The following is a 16,205-nucleotide window of genomic DNA, read 5'->3' as shown; positions in this document are numbered from 1 at the left end:
GGACGAATTACCTGAGGTGAGGAGTTTGAGACCAGCATGGCCAACATGGTGAAACCCTGTCTGTACTAAAAATAAAAAAATTAGTTGGGCATGGTGGTGGGTGCCTGTAATCCCAGCTACTTGGGAGGCTGAGGCAGGAGAATGGCTTGAATCTGGGAGGTGGAGGTTGCAGTGAGCCGAGGTTGTGCTACTGCACTCCAGTCTGGGTGACAGAGCAATATCTGTTTCAAAAAAAAAAAAAAAAACCATACATATGGCCAACACGCATATGATTAAAAAGCTCTTCACTGATCTTTAGAGAAAAGCAAATCAAAACCACAATGAGATACCATCTCGTGCCACTCAGGTGGCTATCATTAAAAAGTCAAAAAACAGATGCTGGTGAGGTTTTGCAGAAAAAGGAATACCTTTACAGTGTTGACGGGAGTGTAAATTAGTTCAACCATTGTGGAAGACAGTGTGGCAATTCCTCAAAGACCTAGAGGCAGAAATACTACTTGACCCAGCAATCCCACTATTGGGTATATACCCAAAAGAGTATAAATCATTCTATTATAAAGATACATGCATCAGTATGTTCACTGCAGCACCGTTCACAATAGCAAAGACATGGAATCAACCTAAACATCCATTGATGATAGACTGGATACAGAAAATGTGGTACATATACACCATGGAATACTCTGCAGCCATAAAAAAGGAATGAGATTATGTCCTTTGCAGGGATATGGATGGAGTTGGAAGCCATTATCCTCAGCAAACTAATGCAGGAGCAGAAAACCAAACACTGTGTGTTTTCACTTATAAGTGGGAACTGAATGATGAGAACACATGGACACAAGGTGGGGATCAACACACACTGGGGCCTGTCGGAGTGGGGGTGGAGGGAGGGAGAGCATCAGAAAGAATAGCTAGTGAATGTTGGGCTTAATACCTGGGTGATGGGATGATCTGTACAGCATACCACCACGGCACATGTTTACCTGTGTAACAAACCTACACATCCTGGACATGTACCCCTGAACTTAAAAGTTGAAGAAAAAAAAAAAAAGAATAAGCAAAGCAAAACTAAAACAAAACAGAAAGCAATTACTTTTATTACTGACTTGCTTTTAGGAGATGTATCATAGGTTCTACTGGTCTTTAGTACCTTTCACATCCTGATTCCGGGAGGTGTCTTCTATGGGGTTGGCGTGCCAGAAAATGAATTCAAGTACGTACTCTCTGTGTGATACCTTTGTTAAATTAGATTTCCTAACATTTGCCTAGTGCCTGTTGGGTACTTTTGGTCTGAGTCAGGTCTATTTAATAAATCACATTTACTACTTTATTTTTCTGGTAAAACAACTGCAGTCTGCTGCAAATGAGTGGGACATTTTCGTGTGTCAATTTTTGACTTTACCTGAAATAGTTACAAAATGTGCTTAAGAATTCTAATTTTACTTTGTTTGATTTTTTTTTAAATACACATCTTTATTTTTAATTTTTTTGAGAGTCTTGCTCTGTCGCCCAGGCTGGAGTGCAGTGGCACCATCTCTGCTCACTGCAACCTCCGCCTCCCAAGTTCAAGTGATTCCCCTGCCTCAGCCTCCCGAGTAGCTGGGATTACAGGTGCACGCCACGATGCCCCGCTACGGATCTTTATTATATCATATGGCTGCTTTGTCATTTAAGCCTTTTACATTTAAGCCTATTTTAAGGCAAATTTTAAAAAATACCAACAAGAGAAGAAGAATTTAGCTTAAGAAAGTGAAAAGTAGGGCTGGGCACAGTGGCTGATGCCTGTAATCCCAGCACTTTGGGAGGCTGAGGCGGGCGGATCACGATGTCAGGAGATCGAGACCATCCTGGCTAACACGGTGAAACACCATCTCTACTAAAAATAGAAAAAAACAAAAAATTAGCCGGGCGTGGTGGGGGGGCGCCTGTAGTCCCAGCTACTCGGGAGGCTGAGGCAGGAGAATGGCGTGAACTCAGGAGGCATAGCTTGCAGTGAGCCGAGATTGCACCACTGCACTCCAGCCTGTGCGACAGAGTGAGACTCTGTCAAAATAAAAAAAAAAAAAAAGAAAGTGAAAAGTAGAATTATTAATATATTTGAAATTTCAGCTACTTGCTTGAAATGAAATTGTTTTGAAAGTTTATTACTAAGATTTAAAAGTGAAGCCAAGTCGTTTGAACGTGAAATAGCTATTCATTCTGCAGTGTTGACTAAATGTGGAACTATAGTCATTGTTTAACGTTTACCCATTCAAGTTGGTTCCTTTCTAATTGGTTGTGGAATTAAGACAGAGACTCCACTTTCTTCTATGTATTATTATTTTCTTTTTTTTTTCTAACTTATAACCAATTGTTGACTTAATTTTTACTTTAGTGAGAATTTAATACTAACTTTTCTCCCCAACTAGTGTTGCCTTCTCTGTGGCTTTTCATTTCTTTTACCAGTTGGTATAAAAAGAGAGTAAAACTAAAATGAAAAGAGGCTGGGTGCGGTTGCTCACACGTGTAATCCCAGCACTTTGGGAGGCCGAGGCGGGCAGATCACAAGGTCAGGAGATCAAGACCATCCTGGCCAACACGGTGAAACCCTGTCTCTACTAAAAATACAAAAAATTAGCCGGGTGTGGCGGCAGGCGCCTGTAGTCCCAGCTCCTCCGGAGGCTGAGGCAGGAGAATGGTGTGAATCCAGGAGGCGGAGCTTGCAGTGAGCCCAGATCGCACCACTGCACTCCAGCCTGGGCGACAGAGCGAGACTCCGTCTCAAAAAAAAAAAAAAGGAAAAGAAAACTAAACTAAAATGTTAGAATATTTTAAAGATTTGTTGGTCTGTACCTCTCCTGTTGAATAAAATTGTATTTTATGGTTATCTATAGATTTAATTTGTCTATATTCTATTTCAGTGTCATGACTAAAACTGAACCGCCTCTTCTTCAATCAGAATTTTTTCCTGCTCTTTAGGTCTTTGTAAAAGCTAATAATTATGAACTGCCTTGCTAGAGAGAAAACGAAGAATACCCTTTCATTTGAAATTTATAGAGGAAGTGAAAATTAGACCATCATTTCAAACATTTCTCTTTACTTAGACTTGCTAGTGTTCTCTTCTTTAGCCTCAGAAGGCTCTGAATTCTTTTATTTAAAAAAAAATTTTTTTATATTGAAAGGAATTCTAATACTAAGTGCCCATAGTTTAGCCAAACTTCAGAGGCTAAGAGCATAGTCCTGCACATGATTGCCCTTACTTTAGACACCAGCCTCAATTTTGGTGGTCCCCAGGTTACCCTCATTTCTGACTAGCTAGCTACAAATTTGAGGGTTAATTCCTTAGAAGACTCACAAAGCTCAGGAAAATGTTAAACTTAGGATTACAGTTTTATTATAGCCAAAGGATATAAAAATCATAACCAGCCAACAAGGTCTGGGAGGGTTCCCAAACACGAAGTTTCCACTGTTCTCAGGAATGTTTTGTCTTGCTAGTATCTTAATGTGTGGCAGTATGCAGAGTATTGCCAACCCAAAGCTCCCCAAGCTTTTGGTGTTCAGGATTTTTTTTTTTTGATTGTCAAAAATATAACAAAAAATTTACCTTACCCATTTTGAGTATGCAGTATAATAGTGCATTCTCAGAAAGAAAGAAGGAAGGAGGGAGGGAGGAAGGAAGGAGAATGTTAATTTCCCTTTTGGTAAAAGGAACAGAGTAAAACAGTTTGTGCACATTTTGTGCAACTTCTCCAGAACAGATCTCCTAATCTTTTTTCTTTTCTTTAATTTTTCCAGAACTTTTTTGTCTTGCAAAATTAAAACTATTCATTGAACAACTCCCTTTTCCTTCTCCCCCTTCCCTCCAGCCCCTGGTAATCACCATTCTACTTTGTGTTTCTAAAAGTTTGAGTATTTTAGATACCTGAAGTAGTTGTCTTTTTGTGACTGGTTTATCTCAGCATAATGTCCTCAAGGTTTATTCATGATGTAGCGTACGACAAAGTTTCCTTATTTATGGCTGAGTACTATTCCATTTTATGTATATACTGCATTTTCTTTATCCATTCATCTTTTTTTTTTTTTTTTTTGAGACGAAGTCTCGCTTTTTCACCCAGGCTGGAGTGCAGTGGCTCAATCTCGGCTCACTACAAGCTCCGCCTCCCGGGTTCATGCCATTCTCCTGCCTCAGCCTCTCCGAGTAGCTGGGACTACAGGCGCCTGCCACCATGCCCGACTAATTTTTTGTATTTTTAGTAGAGATGGGGTTTCACCGTGATCTCGATCTCCCGACCTCGTGATCCGCCCGCCTCGGCCTCCCAAGTGCTGGGATTACAAGCGTGAGCCACTGTGCCCGGCCTATCCATTCATCTTTTGATGGACATTCAGATTGCTTTCATCTCTTGGCTATTGTCAGTAATGCTACAGTGAACATGGATGTTCAAATATTTCTTTGAGATCCTGTTTTCATTTCTTTTGGATGTATACCTGGAAATGGGATTACTGGATCATATGGTAATTCTATTTTTAATTTTTTTGAGAAGCTTCTATAATGTATTCCATAGCAGCTGTACCATTTTATTTAATTAATTAATTTATTTTTTTGAGACAGAGTCTTGCTGTCTCCCAGGCTGGAGTGCAGTAGTGCAGTCTCAGCTCACTGCAACCCCAGTCTCCCAGGATCAAGTGATTCTCCTCCCTCAGCCTCCTGAGTAGCTGGAATTACAGGCACCCACCACCACACCCTGCTAATTTTTTTATTTTTGTATTTTTTTGAGACAGAGTCTTGTTCTGTTGCCCAGGCTGGAGTGCAGTGGTGTGATCTTGGCTCACCACAACCTCCGCCGCCCGGGTTCAAGTGATTTTTCTGCCTCAGCCTTCCGAGTAGCTGGGACTACAGGCGTGCACCACCATGCCCGGCTAGTTTTTGTATTTTTAATAGAGACAGGGTTTCACCATGTTGGCCAGCTGGTCTTGAACTCCTGACTTCAGGTGTTCTGCCTGCTTTGGCCTCCCAAAGTGCTGGGAATACAGGCATGAGCCACTGCGCCTAGCTGAGCTGTACCATTTTATATTCCAACTAATAGCAGACAAAGCTTCCAATTTTTCTGCATCCTCGCCAACATTCATTTTCTGTTTTTTTGGTAGTGGCCATCCTAAAGGGTGTGAGATTATATTTCACTGTGGTTTTTATTTGCATTTCCCCAGTGACTAGTGATATTGAGTATCTTTTCACATGCTTATAGGCCATTTGCAGATCTGCTTTGGAGAAATGTCTATTTAAGTCCTTTGCCCATCTTTAAATTTTTTTGTTTGGGTTTTTTATTTTTTATTTTTTTGGTTATTGAGTTGTAGCAGATCTTACATATTCTGAATTTCAGCTGTTAACCAGATATATGGATTGCAAATATTTTCTCTCATTTTGTAGACTGCCTTTTTACTTTGTTGATTATTTCCTTTGCTGTGAAGTTTTTAAGTTTGATATAGTTCCATTTGTCAATTTTTGCTTTTTTTCTGCCTGTGCCTTTGGTATCATATTTAAGAAATCATTGCTAAATCCAATGTCATAAACTTTTTTCTCTCTGTTTTCTTCTATGAGTTTTATAGTTTCAGGTTTTATGTTTAGGTCTTTAATCTATTTTGAGTAAATTTTTGCATATAGTAGTATATGGTAAGGGTTTAACTTCATTCTTTTGGATATCCAGTTTTTCTAGCACCGTTTGTTGAAGAGACTGTTCTCTTTGCCCTCTTGTGTAGCTTTCGCACCATTGTTGAAGATCATTTAATCATATACTTGAGGGATTATTTCTGGGTTTTCTGTTCTATTCCATTGGTCTATATGTCTGTTTTTTTATGCATTATCATGCTGTTTTGATAACTGTAACCTTGTAATATATTTTAAAAGAAGTGTGAGGCCTCTAGTTTCTTTTTTTTTTTCTCAAGATTGTTTTGACTGTTCGGGGTCCTTTGAGATTCAGTATACATTTTAGTGTATTTTTCTATTTTTATAAAAAGAAACCATTGGGATTTTGATAGAGATTACATTGAATCTGTAGATTGCTTAGGGTAGTATGCACATTTTAACAATATTAAGTCTTCCGATCTGTGATCACAAGATGTCTTTCTATTTGTTTGCGTCTTTTTATTTTTTTATTTATTTTTTATTGTTTTTGAGATGGAGTCTCGCTCTGTCGCCCAGGCTGGAGTGCAGTGGCATGATCTCAGCTCACTGCAACCTCCACCTCCCGGGTTCACACCATTCTCCTGCTTCAGACTCCCGAGTAGCTGGAACTACAGGCGCCCACCACCACGCCCAGCTAATTTTTGTATTTTTAGTGGAGATGGGGCTTCACTGTGTTAGCCAGGATAGTCTTGATCTCCTGACCCTCATGATCCGCCCGCCTCAGCCTCCCAAAGTGCTGGGATTACAGGCGTGAGCCACCGTGCCCAGCCTGTTTGTGTCTTCTTTAATTCCCTTCAGCAGGTTTTGTAGTTTTTGGTCCATAAGTCTTATGCCTCCTCGATTAGGCTATCCTTAAGTATTTTATTCTTTTTCATTTTAACTGGAATTATTTCCATAATTTCCTTTTGACATTGTTCACTGTTATTGTATTAAAATGCAACTTATTTTTGTTTGTTGATTTGTATTCTGCAACTTTGCTGAACTGATTTATTCTAAAATGTTTTTTTCTGTGTGTGTGTGCAGAATCTTTAGGGATTTCTACATATGACAACATCTCATCTGCAAACATAGAATTTTACCTTTCCTTTTCTCTTTGGATGCTTTTTATTTTTACCTGATTTCTCTGTCTAGGACATCTAGTGCTATGTTAAATAGAAGTGGCCAGAGTGGGCATCCTTGCTTTTTTTCTGATGTTAGAGGAAAAAAAAGCTTTCAGCTTCTCATTTTTGTGTATGATGTTGGCTGTAAGTTTTCTTTTTTATTCTTATTATTATTATACTCCTAAGTTCTGGGATACATGTGCAGAATGTGCAGGTTTGTTACATAGGTATACATGTGCCATGGTGGTTTGCTGCACCCATCAACCTGTCATCTACATTAGGTATTTCTCCTAACGCTATCTCTGCCCTAGCCCCCCACCCCCCGACAGGCCCCAGTGTGTGATGTTCCCCTCCCTGTGTCCATGTGTTCTCATTGTTCAACTCCCACTTAATGATGAGGACATGTGGTGTTTGGTTTTCTGTTCCTATGTTAGCTTGCTGAGAATGATGGTTTCCAGCTTCATCCATATCCCTGCAAAGGACATGAACTCATCCTTTTTATGGCTGCATAGTATTCCATGGTGTGTATGTGCCACATTTTCTTTATCCAGTCTATCATTGATGGGCATTTGGGTTGATTCCAAGTCTTTGCTATTGTGAATCATGCCACAGTAAACATACATGTGCATGTGTCTTTATAGTAGAATGATTTATAATCTTTGGGTGTATACTCAGTAATGGGATTGCTGGGTCAAATGGTATTTCTGGTTCTAGATCCTTGAGGAATCACCACACTGTCCTCCACAATGGTGGAACTAATTTACACTCCCACCAAAAGTGTGAAAGTATTCCTATTTCTCCACATTCTCTCCAGCATCTGTTGTTTCCTGACTTTTTAATGATCACCATTCTAACTGGCATGAGATGCTATCACACTGTGGTTTTGATTTGCATTTCTCTAATGACCAGTGATGATAAGCTTTTTTTCATATGTTTTTTGGCCGCATAAATGTCTTCTTTTGAAAAGTGTCTGTTTTTCATATGTTTTTTGGCTACATAAATGTCTTCTTTTGAAAAGTGTCTGTTCATATTCTTCTCCCACTTTTTGATGGGGTTGTTTGTTTTTTTCTTGTAAATTTGTTTAAGTTCCTTGTAGATTCTGGATATTAGCCCTTTGTCAGATGTATAGATTGCCAAAATTTTCTCCCATTCTGTAGGTTGCCTGTTCACTCTGATGATAGTTTCTTTTGCTGTCCAGAAGCTCTTTAGTTTAATTAGATCCCATTTGTCAATTTTGTCTTTTGTTGCCATTGCTTTTGGTGTTTTAGTCATGAAGTCTTTGCCCATGCCTATGTCCTGAATGGTATTGCCTAGGTTTTCTTCTAGGGTTTTTATGGTTTTAGGTCTTACATTTAAGTCTTTAATCCATCTTGAGTTAATTTTTGTATAAAGTGTTAGGAAGGGATCCAGTTTCAGTTTTCTGCATATGGCTAGCCAGTTTTCCCAACACCATTTATTAAATAGGGAATTTCTTATTGCTTGTTTTTGTCAGGTTTGTCAAAGATCAGATGGTTGTAGATGTGTGGCATTATTTCTGAGGCCTCTGTTCTGTTCCATTGGTCTATATATCTGTTTTGGTACCAGTGCCATCCTGTTTTGTTTACTGTAGCCTTGTAGTATAGTTTGAAGTCAGGTAGTGTGATGCCTCCAGCTTTGTTCTGTTTGCGTAGGAGTGTCTTGGCTTTATGGGCCCTTTTTTGGTACAGTATGAAATTTAAAGTAGTTTTTCTAATTCTGTGAAGAAAGTCAGTGGTAGCTTGATGGGGATAGCATTGAATCTATAAATTACTTTGGGCAGTATGGCCATTTTCATGATATTGATTCTTCCTATCTATGAGCATGGAATGTTTTTCCCTTTGTGTCCTTTCTTATTTTCTTGAGCAGTGGTTTGTAGTTCTCTTTGAAGAGGTCCTTCACATCTCTTGTAAGTTGTATTTCTAGGTATTTTATCCTCTTTGTAGCAATTGTGAATGGGAGTTCACTCATGATTTGGCTCTTGTTTGTCTATTCGTGTATAGGAATGCTTGTGATTTTTGCACATCGATTTTCAGTTTCTCATTATTGTGTATGATGTTGGCTATGAGTTTTCTAATATGGCCTTTATTATATTGAGGTTGTTGCCTTCAGTCTTTGTTGAATATTTTTATCGTGAAAGGGTATTCAATTTTGTTAAATGCCTTTTATGTATCAATTGAGATTATTGTGGTTTTTGTCCTTCATTCTGTTAATAGGATGTATTACACTGAATTTCTGTATGTTGAACCATCCTTGTATTCTAGGAGTTAAGTCCCACTTGATCATGATGTAAAGTCCCTTTAATGTGTTGTTGAATTCAGTTTGCTAGTATTTTGTTGAGTTTTTTTCATCATTATTAATCAGAGCTATTAGCTTGTAGTTTTCTTTTAATACCTTCTGATTTTGGTATCATGGTAATGCTGGCTTCATAGAGTGAGTATGGAAATTTTCTGTCCTTTTCAATTTTTTAAAAAGAGCTTGGGAAAGATTGTTTCAGTTCTTTAAATGTTTGGTAGAATTTTCCAGTGAAGCCATTTGGTCCTGGGCTTCCTGTTGCTTGGAAGTTTTTGATTACTGATTCAGTATCATTACTAGTTATAGAGCTGTTCATATTTTTTATTTCTTTATGATTTTGAAGATTTTTTCTAGCAAGTTATCAGTGTCTTCTAGGTTATTCAATTTGTTGATACATAATTTTTCATAGCAGTCTCAGACTCTTTCTGTGACAGTTGTAATGTCTCCTTTCACTTCTGATTTTTGTTATTTCAGTCTTTTCTTTTTTTTGTTATGGTTAAAGGGTTGTCAATTTTATTCACTTTTTCAATGAGCCAATTTGCAGTTTTGTTGATTTTTTTTCTATTCCTTGTTTCTTTTATTTCTGCTCTAATCTTTATGATTTTCTTCCTTTTGCCAACTTTGAGTTTATTCTTTTTCTAGTTTCTTGTGGTATAAATATAGGTTGAGCATCCCAAATCTGAAATTCTGAAATCCAAAATGCTATAAAATCCTAAGCTTTTTGAGCACTGACATGGCACTTAAAGGAAATGCTCATTGGAGCATTTTGGAATTCAGATTTTTAGATTTGGGATGCGCAAATGGTAAGTATAATGCAAATATTTCACAATTCAAAGAAATTCAAAATCTTCTGGTCCTAAGCATTTCAGATGAGGAATACTCAACCTGTAAAAAAAATCAGGAGCTGGGTGTGTTTTCTCAGTTCTGGCAAGCTGTGTCAACTTCTCTCTGGGATGTTACTCCACATTTTCTGGTACTGCCATGAGCCTGTGCACTCTCCTTTGTTCTCGGTGCCTCACAGGCATCCATAGTGTGCTGGTTACCCATCAGCACCCATGTCAATTGAGACTGGAAACAGTCCCTTGGACAGCCCTCCAAGAAGCTGGAATGTTGAACATGTGTTCTACGCTTCTCTTTCTCTCCCAATGGAGAAGCTTCTTAATCCCAAACTATGTTAATTTGGAGTGGTAGGGGGAAGGATGCTGATGTGGATGAAATGAAATGGCTTTTCTTTTTTTTTTTTTTTTTTTTTTTGAGACGGAGTCTCGCTCTTTCGCCCAGGCTGGAGTGCAGTGGCGCAATCTCGGCTCACTGCAAGCTCCGCCTCCCAGGTTAACGCCATTCTCCTGCCTCAGCCTCTCTGAGTAGCTGGGACTACAGGCGCCTGCCACCACGCCTGGCTAATTTTTTTTTGTATTTTTTAGTAGAGACGGGGTTTCACTGTGGTCTCGATCTCCTGACCTCGTGATCCGCCCGCCTCGGCCTCCCAAAGTGCTGGGATTACAAGCGTGAGCCACCGCGCCCGGAAATGGCTTTTCTTACCAATTTCAATGCAGATGTTCTTGGCTTTGAGCTTACCTGGGGTGCTATGACTTCCTAATTGTCATTGTCATAAAAGCTTTTTGGATCATATATTGTTGCTAAAGTCAGTGTTTTTGTCAGGGAGCAAGGTCTTGGGCTTCCTATTTTGTCATCTTGCTGACCTTGGTGTCCAGAGTTTTCATTGGGGTTCTATGGTGTAGGCATTAAACAAAATTTTTTTTTTAATTTTAAATTTTTGTAGAGGCAAGTTCTCACTATGTTGCCCAGGCTGGTCTCGAACCCCCGGACTCAAGCAGTCCTCCTGCCTTGGCTTCCCAAAGTGCTAGGATTACAGATGTGAGCCATCACACCCAGCCTGGGTATCATTGATTGAATCATTGTCTGTGCAGTTGACTTAGCCCATTTCTTCTATGCAGAGTGGGTTGATATAATTTGGCTGAAAGCCCCAAACCTCTAATCACATTATCAATCTTTCTGGCATGGCTATTGCCCACCTGAGTCATCTCCTTAGTGTAAACTGTCTAGGGGTCCACCATGAGGCTGCTTGGTAGCATCAACTATCGGATGTGGTTGGAGGGTTTAGAAGTTACTTCCAAGACCCTGGGGACAAAAGTCATCCAAATTCCTTGTTACAAATGTATACAGAAATCGAATACATGGTACAAAATCATTTTTTCCTAAATAAAAGTTTAACACTCTTAAAAAAGTGATAGATTCTTCTTTTTAATTTTTGTTATTGCCCTATTTTAAGTATTTGAAGGACTGTTTCATTCTCTAAACAGTAATGAATGCAATACTATTCCTTTAATTTATACCTTAAATGAGTATGTTACTAAAACACTAAATGCTAGGATAGAAAATTGGAATTAGGCTGGGTGCAGTGGGTCACGCCTATAATCCCAGCACTTTGGGAGGTGAATCACCTGAGGTCAGGAGTTCCAGACCAGCTTGGCCAAGATGGTGAAACCCTGTCTCTACTGAAAATACAAAAATTAGCTGGGCATGGTGGTGCATGCCTGTAATCCCAACTACTTGGGAGGCTGAGACAGGAGAATCCCTTGAACCTTGGGAGTGGAGGTTGCAGTGAGCTGAGATCCCACCATTTCACTCTAGCCTGGGTGACAGAAAGACACTCCATATAAAAAAAAAAAAAAAAAAGAAAAAAAGAAAAGTGGAATTAGTCTTTTGATTAAAAAAAAAAAAAGTTGTCATGCCTGTTTTGTTTTCTGGATGTAAGAGTAGTATGTTCATTGTAAAAAAAAATTTTATTTGGAAAATAGTTGCATTTAAAATAGCAAAAGTCTTTTAATGTTTTATTTCCCACTCTTTTATTGTTTCTGTCAATATGGAGCACATTGAAACGCACTTTATGTTAAAAAAAAATACAATTGAGAAAACGACCTAGGGCTTTGTATCATTTTTTTCATACATAACACTACATGTAAACATACACTACATTACCCACTATAGATCAGTATTTTCCTGTCAGTAAATAATCTTTAAATACAGTTTTACTGTTTCTCTTTTTTTCATGTTAACATTATTTCTAGTTTAATGCATAAATTAATAGATCTATTAGACAATTTATGATTTTTTCTTGATTGATGTTCAAGGACTTAAAGGTTAATAATTATTAGTATTGATACCTTACCTTCTCATATTGTTCATGATAATAGCCAGAGCTATTCTTTCAAACTAGTTAGCTTTCTCTTTTATTTATTTTATTTTACTTTTTTTTTGAGACACGGTCTTGCTCTGTCCCCATGCTGGAGTGTCATGGTGTGATCACAGCTCACTGTAGCCTTGATCTCCCAGTCTCAAGCCATCGTCCCTTTCAGCCTGCTGTGTAGCTGGGACTAAAGGGGCATGCCACCATGCCTGGCTAATTTCTTTGTATTTTTTGTAGAAATGGAGTCTTACGATGTTGCCCAGGCTGGTCTTGACTCCTGAACTCAAGCAGTCCTCCTGCCTTGGCCTCCCAAAGTGCTGTGATTACAGGTGTGAACCACTGTGCCTGGCCAGCTTTCTTTTTTATTGTCTTGCAGTAGGGCTAGAGCTTAGACTTTCTCTTTTCTTAGGCTTTTTCTTTCAAATATCTGTTTTCAGGATTTTCTAGTGTTTATGCTTTAAGCAATACTTTTAATGTCCCCTCAGTTTTTATGAAAAATGTGTAGGTTATATTTCACATACATATGTTTACATATTTGGTGTTAAGTTTTTTTTTCTTATCTTTTTTTTTTTTTAAATTATACTTTAAGTTCTGGGATACATGTGCAGAAAGTGCTGGTTTGTTACATAGGTGTACATGTGCCATGGTGGTTTGCTGCACCCATCAACCTGTCATCTACATTAGGTATTTCTCCTAATGCTATCCCTCCCCTTGCCCCAACGCCCTGACAGGCCCTGGTATGTGATGTTCCCCTCCCTGTGTCCATGTGTTCTCATTGTTCAGTTCCCACTTATGAGTGAGAACATGTGGTGTTTGGTTTTCTGTTCCTGTGTTAGTTTGTTGAGAATGATAGTTTCCAGCTTCATCCATGTCCCTGCAAAGGACATGAACACATTCTTTTTTTATGGCTGCATAGTATTCCATGGTATATGTGCCACATTTTCTTTATCCAGTGTATCATTGGTGGGCATTTGGGTTGGTTCCAAGTTGTTGCTATTGTGGTGTAAGTTTTTGTGTATATTTTAAATATATTTTTCTTGCAGGCAAGCCATTATTTTCTTCTTTTTTAACTTTTTTTTTCCATTGCTTTAATTGAATATTTATAAGAGGGCACTATGCTGGAGATGTGAGGATAAATTCTCAAGAAAATTTTAAAATGTGGGTAGAGAGTAATAGATGCTTACATCTGATATTATGCACAGGTAGGTTTTAAAGTTTCATTGATGAGTCTAAAATAAATCTAGAGTTTTGGTTGTTTCCTTCCCTTGCCAGGGTCCTGTATTAATAGGAAGTTCACATGGTGGTGTCAACATTGAAGATGTTGCTGCTGAGACTCCTGAAGCAATAATTAAAGAACCTATTGATATTGAAGAAGGCATCAAAAAGGAACAAGCTCTCCAGGTATGTTGTATTCCTGAAAAATTTCTAGCTTATGATTAGAGAATTATGATACTTAAAGATAACTGTACAACTGAAGTAATTGTCAAAACTTATTTAAACATTTTGAGTGTCAGGCAAGTTAATAGCTTGTTTGAAATAGCTCATTTTGGAATTATTTACAATTTTTTCATATCTCTATAAATATTTCAATGTGGATTCTTTTAAAAGAGTCACTGGCCGGGCACGGTGGCTCACGCCTGTAATCCCAGCACTTTGGGAGGCCAAGGTGGGCGGATCACAAGGTCAGGAGTTTGAGACCAGCCTGGCCAATATGGTGAAACCCCCATCTCTACTAAAAATACAAAAAAAATTAACCGGGCATGGTGGTGCGTGCCTGTAGTCCTAGCTACTTGGGAGGCTGAGGTGAGAATCACTTGAACCCAGGAGGCGGAGGTTGCAGTGAGCCGAGATTGTGCCACTGCACTCCAGCCTGGGCAACAGAGTGAGACTCTGTCTCAAAAAAAAAAAAAAAAAAAAAAAAAAAGAGTCACTATACCATTACCCCATATAGTAAAATTAACAATAATTTCTTTTCTTTTCTTTTTTTCTCTCTTTTTTTTTTTTTTAAGATGGAGTCTTGCTCTGCCGCCCAGGCTGGAGTGTAGTGGTGCCATCTTGGCTCACCACAACCTCCACCTCCCAGGATCAAGCAATTCTCCTGTTTCAGCCTCCCAAGTAGCTGGGACTACAGGCACCTGCCACCACACCCAGCTAATTTTTTTGTTTTTAGTAGAGATGGGGTTTCACCCTGTTGGTCTTGTTGGTCTCGAACTCCTGACCTCAGGTTATCCACCCGCCTTGGCCTCTCAAAGTGCTAGGATTATAGGCATGAGCCAGCGTGCCCAGCCAACAATAATTTCTTAGTATCATCACTTAGTCATCCAAATTTCTCTAGTTGTTTCAAATCAATTTTTCATCTACAATTTGTTTGACTCAGGATCCAAATAAGGTCCTTCATTGTTATTTTATTCATTTTCTTTGAGATGGAGTCTTGCTCTGTTACCTAGGCTGGAGTGCAGTGTTGCCACCTTGGCTCACCACAACCTCTGTCTTCTGGGTTCAAGCTATTCTCCTGCCTCAGCTTACCGACTAGATGGGACTGCAGGCGTGCGTCACCATGCCCAGCTAATTTTTGTATTTTGTTTTAGTAGAGATGGGGTTTTGCTGTGTTGGCCATGCTGGTCTTGAACTCCTGACATCAGGTGATCCACCCTCACTGGCCTCTCAAAGTGCTAGGATTACAGGTGTGAGCCACCGCGTCCGGTCCCTTCATTGTTGTTGACTGATAAGTCTCACAGGTCTTTTATAACTTGCAGGTTTCTCTTTTTTGCTGTCATCTTTTTTCTTTCAGTTTAGTTGGAGAAACTGAGGTGATTATCATTCATTGTTTTTCGTAGTCTGGATTTTATATCTCCATGGTTTAAGTGGTTAAGCATTTAAAATATTCCTGTGTCCCCTTTATTTTCTATAAATTGTATAGAATGGATGGGACACTGTCTTATATATCTCCATAATAGAGCTGTGGTTTATGAATGATTTTAAGAATTCGATGAATGCTGTGGTCCTTCTTTCAATTTGTATATGTTCACAATAAAATTTTGCCTACAGTTTTACTGGTTTTCTCTATTGTCCTTGTGTGCTGCTTCCCCTCCATTCTTCCCCCCACTAAAAAAAAGCCCCCATTGAGTTTAGTATTAAGGCCTGTGAGAGTTGCTTGGTAATATTTGTAATGCTGCTATTGAATTAAATTGTTTGCTTTGGATATAAAAATAAGTGACTCATCTTTTCGTTCGTTTGTTTGTTTTTGAGATGAGATTCTTGCTCTGTTGCCCAGGGTGGAGTGTGCAGTGGCGCAATCTCGGCTCACTGCAACCTCCGCCTCCTGGGTTCAAGCAATCCTCCCACCTCAGTCTCCTGAGTAGCTAGGATTACAGGCATGCACCACCATGCCCAGCTAACTTTTTTTTGTATTTTTAGTGGAGACAGGGTTTCACCATATTGGCAGGCTGCTCCAGAACTCCTGACCTCAAGTGATCTGCCTGCCTGGGCCTCCCAAAGTGCTGGGATTACAGGTGTGAGCCGCCGCGCCTGGCCTAATGACTCATCTTAAAAGAAGAATTCCTATATTGGACTTTGAAGTTAAACATTTCTTTTTTTTATTATTTACTTTTATTTATTTATTTATTTATTTATTTTGAGATGGAGTCTCGCTCTGTCGCCCAGGCTGGAGTGCAGTGGTGCGATCCTGGCTCACTGCAAGCTCTGCCTCCCGGTTTCACACCATTCTCCTTAAACATTTCTTAATGAGAAAACTATGTCAGAATAAGTTTATGGTATTGAAGTACAGCAACTGCAAGAATTATTTTTTTTTTGAGACAGAGTCTTGCTCTGTTGCCCAGACTGGAGTGCAGTGGCATGATCTTGGCTCACTGAAACCTCTGCCTCCTGGGTTCAAGCAATTCCCCTGCCTCAGCTTCCCAGGTAG

The 16,205-nt window shown here is 39.2% G+C and overlaps 1 protein-coding gene across 1 annotated transcript in view; it reads left to right on the top strand.

The window, feature by feature from the left end:
- SUCLA2 (succinate-CoA ligase ADP-forming subunit beta) overlaps positions 1 to 16,205 on the top strand; it is a 61,481-nt gene that overhangs the window by 15,112 nt on the left and 30,164 nt on the right. The window contains exon 5 of the mRNA XM_055243999.2: positions 13,553 to 13,681. Coding sequence (XP_055099974.1) covers positions 13,553 to 13,681 — 129 coding nt within the window. The remainder of the gene's footprint in view (positions 1 to 13,552; positions 13,682 to 16,205) is intronic.

The sequence above is a fragment of the Symphalangus syndactylus genome, chromosome 15, assembly GCF_028878055.3.
Source record: "Symphalangus syndactylus isolate Jambi chromosome 15, NHGRI_mSymSyn1-v2.1_pri, whole genome shotgun sequence".
NCBI lineage: Eukaryota > Metazoa > Chordata > Mammalia > Primates > Hylobatidae > Symphalangus > Symphalangus syndactylus.
Note: the sequence above shows the minus strand (reverse complement) of the source record. Positions and strands in the feature narration are given on the sequence as shown.